The 19,096-nt window shown below is 49.5% G+C and overlaps 1 protein-coding gene across 30 annotated transcripts in view; it reads right to left on the reverse strand.

Annotated features, from left to right (window-relative positions):
* Positions 1–241: 241 nt before the first annotated feature.
* MEGF11 (multiple EGF like domains 11) overlaps positions 242–19,096 on the reverse strand; it is a 368,856-nt gene continuing 350,001 nt past the window's right edge. For 2 of the 30 annotated variants that reach the window (XM_082383258.1, XM_082383268.1), the window contains exons 17-25: positions 18,405–18,533; positions 17,784–17,912; positions 17,087–17,215; positions 15,524–15,760; positions 13,888–14,006; positions 11,503–11,569; positions 10,893–10,994; positions 8,322–8,378; positions 918–1,517 (exon numbers count right to left, since the gene is read on the reverse strand). In XM_082383258.1, coding sequence (XP_082239384.1) covers positions 1,294–1,517; positions 8,322–8,378; positions 10,893–10,994; positions 11,503–11,569; positions 13,888–14,006; positions 15,524–15,760; positions 17,087–17,215; positions 17,784–17,912; positions 18,405–18,533 — 1,193 coding nt within the window. In that variant the 3' untranslated portion in view covers positions 918–1,293. The other 28 variants (XM_082383265.1, XM_082383270.1, XM_082383266.1 and 25 more) reach the window with 28 other exon arrangements.

The raw sequence follows: 19,096 nt of genomic DNA on the forward strand, positions 1-19,096 counted from the left end.
TATTAGCACAGTTTGTGTCTATGTACTAATTATCTTAGGTAATAAAACAATCTAAGTGACGGTAACAGGAACCAAAAGCACATATACATTTCAGGTGCTTTAAAGTAATCCCCTCTCCTCCCCAGTCCCCTTTACTCCTAGGAAAATTGGTAAAACCTATTCTACATGCTTTCTAAGCATCATGTTTCAGATAATTTAATATATAAATATTAATATGTATATATTTAGCTGATGTTGATGAGTAGCTTTATCTTTATGTTTTAAAAGATCATATAATCCGTGGCATTTGGGATTGGGGGTGGGTGGGTGGTAGAATTTGCTTTTGAGAACGGACCTTTTGAACAGTTACCCCAGTCCCACTTGGAAGCTCTTCTTTAGTTCCAGGTGAACGTTATAACTAACACGCAGCTGGAGTCAGTTTGTACCATTATTTCAAGTCAAGGGATTGTCTTCTTTCAGAGAGTCAGAGAATATTCAGCAGAGCACATTGCAAGAGAGAGGCTTATCCCTCAAGACTGCTTGTCCTGGGACGGCCCATTGGCAGGGCTCTGTCTTACTGGGAGGAGGTTATAATGACCAGGAATGTGGCTGTTCCTAGGTAGGTCGTATGGATTCTGGATATAGCTGGAGTTACAACCACGGCCTTCTTGGACCACACTGACTGTGGGCTCTAAGGAATATAGTGAAAAATGAGTTCAGAGAACAGATTAGCTTTGGTTGCCTTGCTGGGGGGAAGAGAATTCTATTTAACTTGGTCGGGGGAGAAGCCAGGGGTTGATGATAAATGTATGAAGGTTCGGACTGAGGCTTGTTCAAGAGATTGAAAACCTAAGTGAGTGTGCTATCAGAATCCCAAGCTCTGGTCAAAACCAAGGGACTTAGAATATCCTAGAGGTAGGGGTCAGGGGTTGTATCAGTGAGCCCAGGGACATGGGTTAAACTGGGAAAAAGTAGAACGAGGTGATTTCGAAACTTGGAAATGTCTGTTCTGATTGTTTTTTTTTTAAACAGGAATTTGTGTTAACAATCAGTTGAAGTGTATGTGTTTGTGTGTATCGACTCCCCACCCCCAATATATCTGCTTCACACGTAGCCTTAGTGTTTTTTTTTTAAAAGCAGAGTTGGCACTAGAATTTGATTTCTTGTATGAGAGAGGAGGGCAGTCCTGGGAAAGACAGTTCACCTTGGATTCCTTAAAAAGCAACAAAAGAAGGGTGTATTTTCAAGACGGGGACTGGAGAGGGCTGTTTTTACTTCAGATGCTGTACTAGTGCCCTGATTTCACTAAGTTACTTATTTGAGACACCTACCAACTTCATATATATTTTTATTAGATGTCGACAAGGATGGCACATCTGTGTACGGAGACCCCGTGTGCACAGGCGACTTCATTTCTACGTAGCTGCTTTCTGGAAGCGTGCAGGTGAGGATGGGCAGGTCCTTAATTGTGGCATAAGGGTTTTCACTGCTATTCAAGGAACAAGTGCTAGAACTGCATACGGATTCTTTCATGTAATCTGCAAGGCAAGAGAGATTTCTTAGGACAAGCAAAGACATAAGACTTAATTTAAATACCAAAAGCAGAGTACAGTTTATGTGCTTTCAGGATCGAGAAGTTGTAAACACCTTTGAATAATCCAAGATTCACTTACTAAATACGTTAAGGAGTGCTTTTCTAGGTAAGCAGAGTTCTAAAGAAATATGTTTTTGGAGGGATAAGAACATTTTTGTTTTAGTAGTCAGGTATAGCACCAGAAAGGGATTAATTCAAGATATTCATAATATGCTTTCACATCTGTTATTTAACTTTTACAAAATCTTGCAAGGATAGTTGACTGCATTTTATAAGATGATGGCCCAGGGAGATGAAGTGACTTGTCTAAGGTCATATGGCTCATGAATGGCAGTGCCAGTACTTGAATCCATGCCTTGGGACTCTTTGGCCTGTGTATTTTCTGTGATATCATTTTTCTGAATTCTTTTTGATGACTAAGCTTAGGTTCAGAAGAAGTAGGTGTGTGATTTGGCACAAGTGCCAGCAATTTGGCAACCTTTAGGCAGCAAACAGGTAGTATCCCTGCTCTCGAGAAGCTCGTGATCAGAGGTGGGGCAGACTGAAGTGTAATAGAGGTTTAAAAAACACCTGGGTCTCAAACTAGGCTTTGGAAAGTTCCTGTTTTCTAGCAAGCCTGCAGTATATCTTCTGGGGTCAATTACTCCAGTTCTCATGAACGCTAACTGAAATCTATTTTAGCAGTATCTTTCTCTGATATTAGGAGAACTCATGCTGCTTCTCCTGTCGTCTCTCAGGTGCATCATCCCCAAGACTTCAGGGTGTATTAGGGTACAAAAGTTGCAAACTGGTTTCCAAATATGAAGCAAGGTAACTGTAGCTCACTGGAGTAAGAAGGTTCTCTTTGTGACTGGGAGTCACAGTGAAACGGGAGCCCTTCCTTCAACCTCTATGCCATTTTCCCTTTTGGGGGAAGATTACTGCCTCCTGTGGATTGTTTCAAATGAGGCAGAACTTGCCCAGAAAAAGCAGGAGACTCTCTAATCTGGCAACTCTGGCCCTCATCCTTCTGTGAGGCTCTGCCAGCCAGGGGAATCTAGAAATAAGCACTGAGTTGCAGGGGCTTCGTAGTCAAGAGTGATCTAAGAAGTCTAAATTTCTGTAAGTGATAGCAGATGGTGAAATTTCTCTATTTCTCAGCTCTAAATTTCTATAAGTGCTAGCAGATGGTAAAATTCTCAGATGATCTTTCGCTAGAACCACCACAATTTACATTTTGGGCTGCTATTTATCTATGCTTTCTGCCTCCAACTTGTGAAATTAATGAAAATGTAAAAAAGTGAAAGTGGTAGTGTAATTCAAGGGGTTACTGGATGTACCTTGGTCCGGTGAGAGCAGAGCGAGCGCTCCACGTGACTGAAGTAGTTGAGATGTGTGCCACCACAGGAGTCTTTTCTCCCACAGCAGGTAACTGGTTGGGAGGGGATTTACTTTTTTGTTAGTATAGGGTCATTTATGTTTGTTTTAGCAGGTAACATTTCCTCAATCTTGTACAAAACTACATTCACCCATTAGTTCCTTCAAGTGTAGGCAGAGCAGTAATTATTATTTCCCCTCCCCCTTTATTGCTTATGAGGAAATTGAGATTTGTATAGGCAAGTGACTTCCCCAGGGTCACCCTGGTCATCGGTATTAGAGCAAGCTCCAGAACCAGGCTCAGAGCACTTTGTATCACAGCTTAGCCCCCAGGCAGAGAGAGATGTGGGTCTTGGGTCCTGTCTTAGATTGTGGCCTCTCTCTACCCTAGAACCCTAGAGAGGAGGAGAAAACATTCTTGCTAGACAACGAGCAGTCCCAGCAGAGACTAAAGGGAGGCTGGATTGGCCCAGCTACTGGTGAGGCTCTCATAGGGGAAAGGTGGCTCTGGGTCCTAGGCCATGACCTGCCCGAGTCACATGAAATTGCCTCTAGTGAATACTTTGTTTCTTAGTACAAGAGAGTGGGGTTCAGCTGGGAACCCCAGCTGGCCTGTTGGTCCCATTTTGGGTTCTCTAAATTTATCAGCCAAGTAGTAAGGCAGTATGACTCAGCTGCTCCTGTGGAAGCTGAGGACTACTAGTACTGCTTAAAGAAGGGCTATCCCCTAACACCTCTCCCCTCCTCCCCACGCAGGCACATCATTTTTACTTTGATTGTCAGCTGACTCAGTTGCATATTTTCTAAAATTTGAGGACTAGTGTTAGCTTGCTTTATAGCACATGTAGCTGGTCTTCACTCACTCCAGTTAGATCATTGACACTTGTTACATCTGTGCAGGGGGCCAGGCAGGAAGGACTAGTATTACTACTTTAGAAATGAGGAAACTAAAGCTCATAAAGTTTGCCTAATGTTAGTAAGTAGTTAAGTTAGGACAACCCCTGCCTGCTCTGATACCCAATCAAGGTGTTTTCCCCTCATATTTTTACCCTGTACGCGTCCTATATCCTAAATGCAAACTATCTGCAACAGCTTCACCTTACCCTCAATAAGGAAAGCCTTTTTATCTATGGGGCCAAGTTCTGTTGAGAAAGGCCAAGCTCTTTTTGTGGACATCCCATGACTGATTGTTATGGCAGTGGGAGAGGCTGGAAGCTCTAGCTCAATGCCTAACAGAGCCTCAGCCAACCAGTAGTGGCCCTCTTATTTCCACCAGAAAAGTTGGCTGCTTTCAAGTTCGGGGAAATAAATTGTTTGCTCTGTAGCAGGGGATGCACCTACATGGATAAAAGAGATGTTGGGGCTTGTGGGAATGGGGTGAGTCTCAGGGAGAAGATGTATCATCCATAAAGGGGCCAGAGGTAAAGCCAAAGGGGATGGAGAAGAGTGTGTGTGTGCGTGTGTGTGTTTGGAGGTGGTGGTAGGAGGGTGTTGGATTATGGAATAAACTGGATTCTATTTCTGAGGAGGGAGGGGAAGGGCAAGGCCAGCTGGAAAACTATACTTCAGGAACCTACTCTTTTCTCCAGCTGAGTCATCCACCTGCCTGCTCTGAGGGAGGGCAGGGGAAGGGGAAGAATAACCAGCTGCTCTAAGACACTTCCTCATCTTTTTATAGCCCCACGTCTATACCAGTCTTTGCACTTTGGGCATGTTGCAAAGAAAGGGGAAGCATCAACCGAGGCTACCCAAGCTCTGGGGAGTCACTCCTCTAAGGCCTGTAATTAGCATCAAGGCTTAAGATTTAGCCCTATAATGCCCTGGCATTTGTTCTCATATAGTTCCTACCTTCCCCAAATCACATACAGCCACATACTATCAGAGGCAGAAGGGGCCTCTGAAATGAACTAATTGAAACATCTTCATTTTATAAAGGAAGCAACAAATCCAGAGAGGGGAAATGATTTTCCATTGCCTTCTTGTGAGTAGGATTTGAACTTATCCCAGCCTTCAGGTTCACACTATCACCTACTTAAGGCCAATATTTCACTGTTGGGGAAAACCTAGGCACTGAACGTCCATCTCTTGTCTTCTCAGCCTACTACTACTATTAGAAGGCCACACTGCCTTTTCTCTTCCTGGGCCCTAAGTCCTCACCCTTCTCTTGATTGAGAGACAAGGACTGGGGAGAGGAAGAGGGGAGATCTCGGGGTCACAAGGAGAACCACACTGGCTAAAAAAAGTTTTCAGGATGTCAGTGGGCTCCTGACTACCTTGGAAGCCAAGGTTATTGCAAGGAGAGACTTGGAGGTTGGATTAGCAAGGAGCATACAGGTGGGGAAAGAGGCAGCAACAGTGGGATCCAGGATTTCAGGATCATTAAGGTGATGGAGAGTAGTGGGGAGGATTTCTTCTATAGCACTTTGAAATGCCTGACAGGTAAGTGTTGACATGAGGCAGTTTGCTGCAGAATAATTTTGCTGAGGGGAGCAGGGGAAGGAGAGATGGAAAGGTGTTCAGAGGTAAAATGGGGTTAGCACAGCGGTATGAGTGATCTCACACAACCTCCAGGATGACAGTGAGTGGAGGTCTTTAGTAAGTAACGGGAAAGAGGGAGCATTGACTGAATTAGATGCTTAGAGCTGGAAAGGGCTTTAGAGATAGTGCTTGCACAACCCTGTCTTTTTTTTATATATAAAATTTATTTATTTATTTATTTATGGCTGTGTGGGGTCTTTGCTGCGCGCGGGCTTTCTCTAGTTGTGGCGAGCGGGGGCTACTCTTCGTTGCGGTGCGCGGGCTTCTCATTGCGGTGGCTTCTCGTTGCGGAGCACGGGCTCTAGCGCGCAGGCTCAGTAGTTGTGGCACACGGGCTTAGTTGCTCTGAGGCATGTGGGATCTTCCCGGACCAGGGATCAAACCCGTGCCCCCTGCATTGGCAGATTCTTATCCACTGTGCCACCAGGGGAGCCCCAACCCTGTCCTTCTAATAGAGGAAGAAACCAAGACTCAGAAAACAACACTGTGATCTGATCAGTGCCACACAGCAAGAACCAGGACTAGAACCCAAATTGTTTTTTGTTTTTTGGTTTTTTTTTTAAATTTTTTTTGGCTGCACCGTGCAGCTTGCAGGATCTTAGTTCTCCGACCAGGGATTGAACCCGGGCCCCAGCAGTAAAAGCGCCAAGTCCTTGCCACTGGACCACCAGGGAATTTCCCTTAGAACCCAAATCTTTTAACTCCCAGGCCAGGGCTCTTTCCCACTGAGTTCAGAGAACACTAAGACTCTTAATCTTAACTCTTAGTGGTTATAATTTGGTTTGGGTCAGTAGTTTTAGGAAATAATTCCATTCCTGGTACAAACTAGTTTATTAAATGTTTATCTGGGGAGTTCAGCCAGTTAGTGGGGTTTATTCCATGTCTTTGATAAGTATTTCTGTAAAGCTCTGAACTGTGATGTTCCATTTTCCTCTTGTTCTGGTGTGTTGGTCCCTAACACCTGTTGGTACGTTTGCCTACATAGCCATCTTTTCTCTCCAATTTAAAGGATGATTATAGCCAGAGTGGTGAAATGAAACCTGGCTGCTAGCTTCCAAGTCTCCCCTGCACTCAGACACTCAGATGTATGATCCCACAAAACAGGAATGAATGATGCCATGGCTGAGTCCTTAACTTTGTCCTTAACTTTGTTTTACATTTATGGCTGCGAGTAACTACTATAATCACAATGCACAGGACAGTAAAGTGCATAGGGAAGTTGTGTGCTCATTTATTGAGGTGTCTGGGCCTGTCTGAATTCATTCATGCTTGAGTCATGCATATTCTCAGAGCTGTAAAGGTCCTTAGAGATGTTTCTGTCCAATCCCCATTTCTCCTCGAGAAAGAAACTGAGGTCCCAGGTCACAGTGATAAAACAGTATAGTTTTGTTTTCTGTTGTTTAGCTTCATCTACTCTAATGGTGCTTCCTTTCATTTGGGTGGTTTAAGTCAAAACTAACAAAAAATTGCCAGAATCCCAAGGGCATAGTGGGTGACCTTCTGTCCTCAGATCGTTCTCTTGGGCTGTGCACGTCCTAACAACACGTGCTGGTGGAGACTTATCCCTCCTGCTCTGCTGTTCAGAACACAGTTCTCACCACCACCCACCCCTAGCTCACCCCACTTCTTTTTTTTGTTTCCTCACCCCACTTCTAATAACCACCTCACCAAGGGCTGAAGACTACTAGCTCTCCTTGGTTAGGAAAGTGGTGTCTCAGGTGTACCTAAGGCTAAGTCTGGAAGACCAGAAGGGTAATCTGGGAAATCTGAGTCAGTCTAGACTAGGGGTTTGTAAGTGTTAGGTGATATGCTACATAAGGATACCCTGAGGCATTTGTCACAAAAGGTCCCACTCTAGATCTACGGCATCAGAATCTTGGGGAGTTGCGGGGTGAACATATGTATTTTTAACAAGCTTTCCAGGTGATTCTGGTACACAGCTAGGTTTAGGATATCCACTGGGATTGTTGCTATAAGTCATGTCTCTTTCAGTTTGGCTGAGACTCTTAAATAGTCCTCAGAGACAAAAGGACAACTCTGTTACATTAGTGTAACCCTTTACAATATGCAGAAACACTTCTGATCTGTGTTTTTTATTAGATACTCAGGATAACCTTGTTAGATCACAGGACAAGCATACTTATCCCAACCTTGCAATTTGAGGAAACTGTGCCTTAGGGAGGTTGGTCATAGTTAATAAGTGACATAATTTCAAAGCCACCTGTTTCACACATTATGTCATTTAAACCTAGGCCCTAAGCTTGGGGCAGGACCTGACCTTTCATATTTGGCTTCACCTGTATACTTCCTAGAAGGATGATCCAACTTGCAGTTCCCATGTGTTAGGGATTAGTCCTGGCTTCCCTGTTCTCTGGGGCAGAGATCTCGTGAGAGTGGAGCGCCGTACAATATTAACACTAGGTATTATTTTCATTCCTTGTGCCCCAGAAAGCCAGCAGGTGCAGGGTGGCATTCCTTACCAGCGCAATGACAGGAGGCCTCTGGGGCAGGTAGATTGACTTTATTTCAGATTTTATAATCAATTTAACTTGTACTAATTGGTTGGATAATGACGTTCTACGTTTCCGAAGACATTTAGTTGGCATCTATAAAAAACCCATAAGCGTTTCCTAAGCAGGTGCAACTGAAATCAAAAGATGAAATCATTATTATTATGATTGCTCCTCCTGGGCAGAGCCACCCAGCAGCCCCAGGTCCTGTGGTCTTTAACTATTTTGGGGGGTGGGGGAAGAGATGTGCAGTTTGTCCCTGGTAGAACAACTGGCCATTTCAGATCTGCACTCTTTATCTTGCTAAGCCCTTTCTAATGGGACGTCAGGATTAGATACTGTACCTTTGAAGCCTTTGTCCATAATGTATGTGTTCTGACGTCTATCCATTCCACAAGCACCTGCATAAAAATAGTAAAAGGAAAGAAAAATATAGGGGTGAATGAGGTTCACCTAGACTGTATGAGTTTTTTTTTTTTTTTCTTGTTTTTTTTTTCTTTCTCCCCTACCCAGAAAATAAATAGTTCTTTAGTGCTAGAAAATTATTCTGGGTTTAATCTACTCTAAATCATCTTGACCATACAGGGATTCTTTAAAAGCTCCTAAAGCATAAATGATGAGCTACAGCACCCCCTGGCATATTTAGCACTACTGCTCTTTAACCTTCACTCTGAGGGGAATGTCTTCCAGGAGGTGATCAAAGGCAGTTCTGATGCCACCTACAGTCACTGTAGGTGACGTTTCAGGCTCCAAAAGTATAGGATAAGGAATGAATCAGAACCAGTTCTTAGCTTGGGGGAAAGGTGTATGACATTCCCAGTCCCAGTTCTGTTGGACTTCTGGGTGGGGGTGAAGACTGTTTCTCACCTTGTAGCTCTGGTCTTCCCTCTCCCCTTCTGGATCCAAAGCTCGACTGAGGGGAGCCAGAGGGAGGTGAACAGGTAGCTGAGGTTCTTCATTGGTCATCTCTACAGGATGTATAGTCATTCCCTTACATGGTCAGCTGGCTTAGTCCCCCTCCCCCTGCCCCACTTTTTTTGGGTGGACTATTTGCACATAATTGAGAGTTGTATTTGAACAATACTACCAGTGTTTTTCAGTCCCAAGGATTTCTTTTTTCCCTTTTGGCTGTCACAGTTTATCCTAGGCTCCCATAATGCATGGTTCTGAGCCCCAGCCAGAGGCAGGAAGGACACAAAGCTTCAGGGACCAAGCTCAGGTTCTTTGCTGCTGGTGATCCCAGAAAAGAAATTATGTGATACTTTAAATTTGGGACAGTGATGACTTGGGCTCACAGAGCCATTTTTTTTCAGCTTTTAACTGAGAATGCCATATCAGGCAAGGCATGCAGCAAGTGCTTACTAAAATACAGTTTGACTCCACTTGACTCTCCCCAGTTTTTGACACTGAAGACCAACCCATGGCTGTTTAGATACCTCCCCATACCTCTTCCATATAGAGGTCCCTAGTTGAAATTGCAGGAGCCTACTCCTATCTCCCTTCCTTCCACACATTGCTGAGTAATAGAGCAGAATCAGGTCCAAGTTCTTCTCAAGTTTGCTATTCTCCAAAGGGCCTATAGGTCCCTGTGCCCTTCAGAAGCATGACTGTAACAGTCTGTATCCCTGGCATCAGTTCAGCACTTTATTCTAGACCAGGGCTTCTTTTGCCCTCCCTGAGGGAGGGAGGCTAGGCTGTTAACTTTTTCCCTTTTTAGAGAACAGGAAACAGGCTCAAAGAAGGGCAGTGACTTGTCTGAGATCACACCGACAAGTGAGAAGTTGAGTTCCACCTAGAGCTCAGATGTTCTCAAGTATTCTCTCCCATTGGCCACCAGCCTGCCTCAGTGTAAGCGAAAAAATGACAGTGTGTGGTGCCTCTGGCTACAGTGGTTGAAGGGAGAAATCTGGGCTGAGCCCAGAGGATGCTCCCAAAGGGAAAGAGGTGCAGGGTGGTGGTAGTGTGTGTGTCGGGGGGGTTGTATTTGGTGGGGTTATTGAATGTCCTGAGCACTGCTTAAGGGGCTCACAGCCAGGAGCACAGCCTCCTGGGTATAAGCCCAGGGTATTTGAAGCCCATGCCTACTTAACAGGTAGATGGATTTAGAACCTTTGCTCTTCTTACGGCTACTGGCCTCAGAGACCTTCAGGGGTTGGTAGAGTTGCATTTCACTTGAGCTCTAGAAACCAGCTAGAGCCTGAATTCAGGCCCACGTTGTCAAGTGTGCCGTCTAGGGCAGGAATACTTTGTAGGGAGGCCAAATTCTCTGTTCATTCATTGCACCTACTTCTGTAACTCCTACCTCACATCCTCCCATAGCAGGACTGATTTTCCAAGTCTCTTTTTTGCATCTTTCCCAAGCTACCAGGTTTGAGCCTAATATATGAGCACAGAGGATGTTGGTTGACACATCCTGCCTCAACCTCTCTAGATCCCTACTGGACCACCCTACCCTATGATCTGGGAGAGCTAGTCTGGGGTCTCTCTCTGAGGGACATTGGGCTTTTTGGCCAGAGAGCCAACTCGCCATCATTCACATCCACGGGCCCAAAAAATCCCAGAGATGTCACCATCTCCAAGTCATTTCTCAGTGGTTTTGGGTTGTATTCTGTGGTCTGCAGGGAGTGCGGTTATATTGTGTTCCCTTCACCTAATACTAGTTGCAGTTTGTCCATATCCACTGACATGATAGGAGGAGAAGGGGTGACTGGGGGGATCCAGACAGGCTTCCTTCTTCAGATAAGGAATTGGGCTTGTAGATTAATTATGTCAGAGGGAAGGGGCTCAGCAGGGAGAGTTCTGGGACCATGGGGTAAGTTAAAGGATAGGAATGGGGGTTAGGGTAGGTGCTGGGTCTGGTCTGGTATGACAGCCTCAGGGGTCCAGGGGATAGAGGGTAGGGCTGGGAGTCTAACCTGGTGAGTGTAGCTCAGCGGGGCGGCTGAGGTGTCTAAGTTCAATGTAGAAGTCCTCGGGCGGGTACCTGGCCTCCAGGGCACTGATCTGGAAATGGGAGTCTAGTGAGAGGAATGACAGGGAGGAGCCATTATTCCCAGGGCCCTGGTATGGCAGGGGTTGGGGGATGAGGGTCAGGTTGGAAGGAATTAGGGCTTCCATGTGTAGCATCCAAAGGCGCTAGCGCCAGCAGGGCCAGAGGGATTTGCTAGAGCTGAGGCCACTGGCCTTGCTACCCCTCACTCCCCACCCCTCACCCGCACCCCCATAGGAATTGGTGTCTGCCAGGGCAGTGGGGCAGAGGGAAGAAGCCCTTGAAAGGGGCACCTTGGTAGGGCCTGGCTCAGGCAGGGGTCCCTTTCCCAGATGGTGAGTGCATCTTTTGCTTCCAACCTGAATCCCCACATCTGGGCCCTAGCTGTCTCCCTTGTGGTCCCTGGGGGAAACCATGCTTAAGATTTATCTACTAACTAACTCTCCCAGGGAGCTGGGATGGGCCCCTGTCAATATGGGAGAAGGAGAAGAGGGTGGGATGCGATGGCAGGGGACCAGACTCAAACCACTACTGACCTAACACGTTCACATAGCTGTAGGGGGTCCAGCCTGCCATGTCTCTGTCAAGGGACTTGTTACTGAGCTGTTTGGAAAGTAGGAGAGCGAGTTACTATCTAGTGCCCTCGAGATGCCCCTGCCCAGCCTTTGCTTTTGCCCACCTTCGTGCAACCACCCCTGTGATGACCCTGACCCACCTAGGTGCTAGGTCATTGAGGGAAAGGGACAGGTAGGTGTTCTATGACAGGCCACCATGGTGTGGCTGAGGCCAGTGGGAGCAGAACATACACCCCCATCTAAGCAGTCTGGCTGAAGTTGTAGGGCTCTTGGGCCCCTGGGACAAAGGGGAGCAAAGGGCAGGGCCTCTTGAGAGCCAAGAACTGGCCTGAGCCAAGCTGGCCCTGACAGGGAAAGCAGGTCAGCTGGGTGGGGCTGAGCTGCAGGAGAAAGGGGTGTTGGCAGCGTCTAGGCTGCAACATGAGGCCATCTCCAGCACAGAGCGGGGTGCTGAGGCTGCCTGCAACATCACTGTCACCTCTGCCGCCTGACCTGGGCTGAGTGTGAGAATCTTCCTTTCACGTGACCAAGAACGCTTCAGGGTAGGTTGTCCTTATGGCGCAAGCCTTCCTCTTCCTGCATTCTCACAGCTGCCCTTCATATGAGGCAAGGATGGTGGTTCTCATTTCACAGTTGGGGACCTGAGTCCTGCTTGTGGGCCCCGTTCATGGTCACACACACAGCCAGTGACAGAGCTGGGTCTACAACTCAGGTCTCAGCTCCCAGACCCACGTCCTTTCCATGTCATCACAGCTGCCTGTCCTTGCTAAAAATTTGCCAGGCTGAGGGGTCCCTGACCACACAGAACTACTTTGGGCCCCTGGGGTGAAATGAGCCAGAGGGTCACCAAGTGGGCTACTCTGTAGTAACTCCACCCCCTCACTGAGTGACAGAGGGTGGCTGGTGCTTCCCTGTCAGCATGAGACCAAGAATGACATGGCCACAAGGGACTTTGTCTCTCATCCCTGACGTCCTTTGCCTCTAACCTGTTGTAGCCTTGATAATGTGGCTCTAGTTAATCAAGGACCTCCCACCGGGAAGCTCCTGGATTCCTTTCCCTTGGCTCCTCAGATAAGCCTAAAGCTGTGCAGCTGGGTGTGGGGCTGACGGCCACAGACTTTGCATACGGACCTCAAGGTACCCCTGCTTGCAGCACTCCCATTCTATTGGAAAACTGAGGCTGAGAGCCCCTGAAGAGTGGCCTTTGGGTGCTGGCTTGACAGGGGTGGCTCTTGGGGCTATACGGGGTCTATGTCATTGTTGCTAGGGGGTTCAGGGTGCATTGCTACCAGGGCTGTGGCAGCAGCCATGGTCCGTGGACTGGCGGACATTTTCTGTGGGGCAGATGGGGAGAAAGGACCCCTAGAGCTCTAAGGCACAGACCCGGAGGATGAAAACTGTGCTCCTGGCCCAGGGTGGGGCGTTGCCACCCAGCCCCCCATGGTCCTGCCTTAGCGTGTGTGTGTGTGTATATGTGTGTGTGCGCATGCGCGCAGGTATGCAGCATGAGCCCGTTGACCTTGTGGTCCTTGGGGCTGTTCGTCATTTCTGAACCTCTCATCTGCCCACTGTGGGTCCTGGCACACCAGGGGGTGCTCACTACACGTGTGTGCTGAGACATCCTTGCCCAAGGGCCTGTGATTGTAAGAGGACGTCTTGCCATCAGCCAGTGTTATGCTGGGAGCTGTGAGGAAAGGCCCTGTCCAGGGTGTTCACACCTGACCTTGAAGGCCTGCAGGACTCACTGTTAATGGGAACACTTGGCTGTGGCTGATGTTTGGGTTCCATGTCCCTTGTGATGGTTCTCATCGTGACAGTGGTTGTGGGTGTGTACTGATAACATGTAGTATGTCCAGATATAAGGATATAAGGTGGTACCTAAGTAATAGTTACTCTATAATGTGCTGGTTGCACACATGGTGCTGGTAACATACTGCGGTGATTAATGCTGTAGTGTTTTGATTATATGTGTTAACATGAGGCAAAAGTGGTTACATGGTTATGTGTGACAAGGCTACACATGATTACGTGATGATCACATGACTTGGTATCCACTGGTTACGCACAGGGTATGGGGGTGTATGTTATATTGAGTGATGCTGTGAGTTGGTTACATGTGATGTGTTCTGGTTACATGGCACTTGTTGGCTCCATATAACCTGGTGGCTTCCTGTTACATGCTTCACAGAGTGTTTACATGGGATCACAGGGCAATGTTTATTGTATTGGCAGTTGGTTCCACACAGACCCTGGGCGGGGTGGTGGTGGTGCAGTTTCTTCCCAGGCAGAGGTGAGGGCTCAATGCAAAGACAGTGGATGGGGGCTGGGGAGTTAGGGGCCCGGTACCTTGGTGGGGCTGTTCCTGTCCAGAGTGCTGGCCTGGCTGGTGTTAGGCCCCCCGCACGCCAGTGCGTGGTAGCTGGAATTGGAAAAGCACTGGGCATGGCTGCTACTTTGAGACAAATCTGGGAAGAGAACAAGTTGCCACATGCCATCATATCCCTGCCCCTGGCATGAGACACCCCTAAACTAATGCTTGGGCTGGGCCGCCTTGAAAGTACTCTGCAAAGAGAGACAGTCAAGTCCCCCAGCCCCCAAGCTTCCTGGCATCTACTACTCCCCTAGAAATGTGTAGAGCCTGATTTGCCCCTTTCCTTGCGGTGGCCCTCCTTGCAGCGTGCAGGATGCAGGTTAGGCTTGCCAGTGTGGAGGGTGGCACCAGCATGAGAAGCGTTAACTTGACAGTCTCAGATATCCCTGAGTCACTACGTAGGGCTGTGCTGACCCTCCCCTGCCTCCCCCAGGGTCAGATCCCAGTAGTGAGGCTGTAAAGAGAACCCCACTTCTCCGGACCTTAGCCTTGCCCTCCAGCAGATTCCAGTGGAATGGCATGGGAACACCTAGCCAACCTTGCTTACTATAGTCATAGAAGAAAATCCCCAAATCTTCCCTGTGAGCTTTGGGATTTCATCAGGGGATATCTACTTTGGCTGAAACCCAGGGCAGCATGTAGGCCAGGAACTTCCTCAAGGTAGGGTCTGCACCTGGGCTGCTTCTGTCTATCCTGCAGCGCCTAGCACGGAGCTGGGCACATAGGAGGCAATGGAATTAGCAGGAATGACATGTCAGCAGGCTGGTGTGATCTTGATTTTCTAAGTAAGTCCAAGGTCCAGGAGGCTGCAGGTCAGCCAGGAGCTATGGAGCCAGCTGGAGAGAGCTGTCATCCTTGTGCTTACCCTGACAGGCCGACCCTCCTGTGGCTCAGGGCTGTGGGCAATTTTAGAGCATTTTGACCTCTTCTGTTTAATGAAATATGAAGCAAAAAGCTGCTCTTATTTCTAAGGCAGCAGTCCATACTCCCAGATAGAATGCCTGCTGGAGTTGTTACCCCATTTGTGAACAGACTGGGTTCCAGCAGGCCTGACTCGAGGGACATTGCCCAGACTTTCAGACTTCCCCACGTCAGGCACCGTCCCCTTCCACTGTATAAATAGGGCCCTCCTAACTCTGGGAACTGGGAGGGAGGGGTGCTCTGAGGCCTTCACCAAGGAAACAAAAATGGGACAGGGCTTGGACATTGGGCCACATGGCTGGTTTCCTGAGGTGGCACAGGCTGGGGAGAGGTTCCCCTGGAGCATTTAGGAAATGTACTGCTTAGTGTGGGTGCTCCTGTGGCTAAAGCCTGGTGAGGAGGATGGGAAGCTCTGGGGAAATGGAAGAAGGCTCCTAACCATAGCTGTTCAGAGTGGGCACCCTGGAAATGACACCCCCTGGGAACCCCATCTACCTGTCCCAAGTAAGCGCCTGCTCCTCACCTCCATTATCTCTGCAGGGGAGTCTGAGCAGACAGCTCTGCAGGCATGACCACCCACCTTCAGCGATAAACCCTGGTGTCCCCAAGAATACCGTGTGGCTCCTCTTGGGTCTTGTGTGTGTGTATGGGTGGGGGGCAGGAGGGAGCTGCTGGGGGCACAGCCCTTACCTGAGAGGGAGTAGTCAGTGCTGGTCATCCTCATGGCAGGTGTGTAGGAGACGCGGGGAGCCAGGTCTCGGCCCTTCTCTTTCTGCCGCCGCCGGTGCCAGGCGAACAGGCCCAGCAGCACCACAATGAGGAACAACAGGAGGACGATGCCTGTGACAGCACCCACCGAGTGCCGCTCTGCACCCAGTGCTGGGCTGATCTTGGTGTAGGGATTTAGCTCCTCCATCATGAGGGCAGCTGCGGGCAGAGGGAGGGGCTGAGCCTGGGGCAGCCCTGCTTGCTCTTCAGGTCTCCTCAGCCTGGGGCCTAGACTCCTAATGTTAGGAGACCCGGGTGCTGGTCTTGGCCCTGTTCTTCAGTCCCTTCAACTTCACGTGTCTGTCTTCAACTGTCTACAAAGGGTGGAGTCCCAGGGCCGTGACAAGGAGCAAATGTGATCATAGGTGGGAACCAAAATAATGGATGTTTATTGAGTGTTTTTTACTCTGTTCTAAAAATGAGTTACAGATATTAACTCATTTGATCTTCCCAGCAGCCCTATAAAAGCTGTTTATAAGTCCTATAAGAAATAAAGACTAATTATTTCCCTTTCACAGATGAAGAAACTGAGTCACCAAAAGGTTAGGTAATTTGCCCAAGATCACACAACCAGTAACTGGTAGAGTGGGTTTCTCAGGAGTCAGGAAAAACTGGACTCAGCCCCCTCCCTGTCTACCAACTGTGTGACTCAGAATCCTCAGTTTGCTCATTTGTAACACGGGGACAGTAATCCCACTGTGAGCACTAATGAGAGACTGACAAGGAAAGCTGTGAGTGCTGTACCAGTGTGCCCAGGATTGCTGCTCCTAAAACCCCTCTTGATGATTCCTGTGTGGGCTGTCCCTCATCCCCCATCAGAAAGCAGTGGAAATGTCTTTTGGCCCCTTTTCTGGACTGTGGATGCTTGGGTGCCCACTCTCATCCCGGTCTCCTACAGCCAACAGCAAAAACCATTTATCGAGTGCTCACTTGATGTGCCAGGCACCGTGCTGAGTCCTTTACTCACATTCTCTTAACTTGGTCCTCACAACAGCACTATGGGGTCTTGTCTGACTAGAGACCTGGAGCCAAGGTTGAGCCCCTTTGGGCTCCTTGGCTCTCAGCAGAACCGTGTGTCTTTCCGCATGTGGAGTAACAGACCCGGCAAAAGGAAATGACCGGCCCAAGGACACCTAGCAGGTAATGGCAGAACCAGAATTCGGCAGATCTTCCAACTCGGTCTGCTGACCCTTCCACAGCACTGGCTTGCCGTCATCCTTCTTGGCTCACAAAACTTGGCCAAGGATGAGCAGAGGGAAGTGGTGCCTGAGAGGCTGCCTGCTCCATCTGCCTCTCCAGTGCCTGGAGCCTCCCCCTCCTCAGCACCCCCCATTCCACTCCCACTCTCCTCCCAATGTGAATAAAAGGAAGTCACAGAGTGTCCTTATAAAATTCAGTCATTCCCATTGGATACTCCCTAGAGCCCACCCCGTGGGGCCCTTTCCACAGCCCCCTTCCCCGGGGACTCTGCCATCTGTGTATTACCTTGGTCACACCTGATCCCTTTGAATCCAGAGCTGCAATAACAGGTGCCTGTGACATGGTCACAGGTGGCATTGTTCATGCACTCACATAGCTGCTGACACCCATAGCCAAAGGTTCCTGGGGCACATCCTGTGTAGCACGAAGAAGAATTGGAGTCGACCGTGAGGTGCGCCCACTCTCCACCCCTCCCATCCCATATGTGGGCAGCTGTGAGGATTAGTTCTGCCTCACGGAGTGAAGCCTCTTTCTCTGTAGCTCCTGATGTGCTTTGGTTTGCTACTTGGGGCTAGACAGAACACCTATAACCCTGAGTGGGGGGACAGCCACCCCTACCTCCTCCTCACCTGGTCCATATTTACACAGCATCTTCCGTGTGTCAGGCCCTGAGCTGGGTGCCACAGGGGCTTCAAAGATCAATCAAACAAGATCTGCCTCCCTCTACTCTCTCACTAAGCTCCTCCCCCAACAAAGGCTCTGCTCTGCCTCCACATGCCCCATCCCCACCCCCACCGAAGGAAGAAACTCTTCAGAAGCCAACGTAGGCCCAACCTTCAGGTTTTCTCCTTGGGAGTTGCTCCAAAAGTCAAGGGAGCAGGCGGTGCAGGGCCCTGATGGGTGGCCCTCAAAGGGGGAGGCTTCCCCTGCAGGAGGCTGAGGCCTGGCATTGACACCAGGGTCAGGGGTCGGGACAGCTTACTCTGCTCACAGTGTCGCCCGGTGAAGCCCGTGCGGCAGGTACACTTGCCGCTGATGTGGTCACAGCTGGCACCATTCTGACACTGGCACACGTGCCCGCAGTCCTTCCCATAAAACGCTGCTGGGCAGCCTGAAGAGAAACAGGGTGGGGGCAACGGCTGAGGTGCAGCTGGGACCAAACCTGTCTCCTGCCCCGTCTTTCTCTGAGCATGGAGTGAGGACTAGCGAGACCCTGCACGCTCCATGCTCGGAACCCTCACGCTGAAGAGGCAGGGAGTCCTTTGGACAAGGGTACCTTGGAACCAGAGGCCAGGCTGATGCCTCTTTGCTGTGCAACCACAGGCTGCTCCTCCCCACGCTGGGCCCCCCGTCCAAGGAGGGTCTGGTCTTGGTGATTGCTGGGGTACCCGATAGCCCTGACCTTCCAGGACTTTGGGCGCATCAACCCCCTGAGTCCGGCCAGGCTCTTCAACCCCAGCGGTGTGTGGCGGGGGTGGATAGCTCCCAGCCCTGGGGCCTGCCTCCTCCCTCCCTCCACTGCAGGTCCAGACGATGCCCACGGCAGCCAGCAGGCCGCAGCATGGGATTCCAAATAGCTGGGAGGCTGGGAGGCGGGGCTTACGCTGCGTGCAGAAGAGTCCGGTCCAACCAGGGGTGCAGTGGCAGGCCCCATCCTCGGCGCTACAGCTCGCCCCGTTGTGGCAGCTGCATGTGTGGAAGCAGGCGGGGCCCCAGAACCCAGATGGGCAAGCTGGGCGTGGGTGGGATGCAGAGGGTGAGGGCCAGGCAGAGAGGGGCGGGGGGGGGGGGGGAGAGAGAGGGAGGGGGAGTGCATGTCAGCCAAGACGCCAGGATGCCCCCGGGTGGCATTTCCTGGCTTTCACAGGGCTTAACCACTGTTCCCAGAATTCCTCCACTCATCTCTTGACCCAGTCACCCAGGATTCCCATTAAGCCTGGATTCTCTGCCCACCCTCCCAGTTCTGAGGGCTTCTGAACCTTCCCTCTTAGGGGAATGACTGTGATTTGGAGTGTGTGGTAAACTGTAAACACTGCGGTTTACGGTATGAATACTGTGTGTACTAACTTCCCCATGAGGATGGGGGGGACTTTCCCAGGGTAGGGACTTCTTTTTTCTCAGGGAGCTAATGAGCTCCCGGAGGATGGCACGGGTGTCTCCTCCATCAGAATGGAAATGCCTTCAGGCCAGTTTGTTTGTTTTGGCCACTGCCCGGCATGCAGGATCTTAGTTCCCTGACCAGGGATCAAACCCTTGCCCCCTGCAGTGGAAGTGCAGCATCTTAACCACTGGGCC

The sequence above is a fragment of the Balaenoptera borealis genome (genome assembly GCF_965194805.1).
Source record: "Balaenoptera borealis genome assembly, chromosome: 3".
NCBI classification, from domain to species: Eukaryota; Metazoa; Chordata; class Mammalia; order Artiodactyla; family Balaenopteridae; genus Balaenoptera; species Balaenoptera borealis.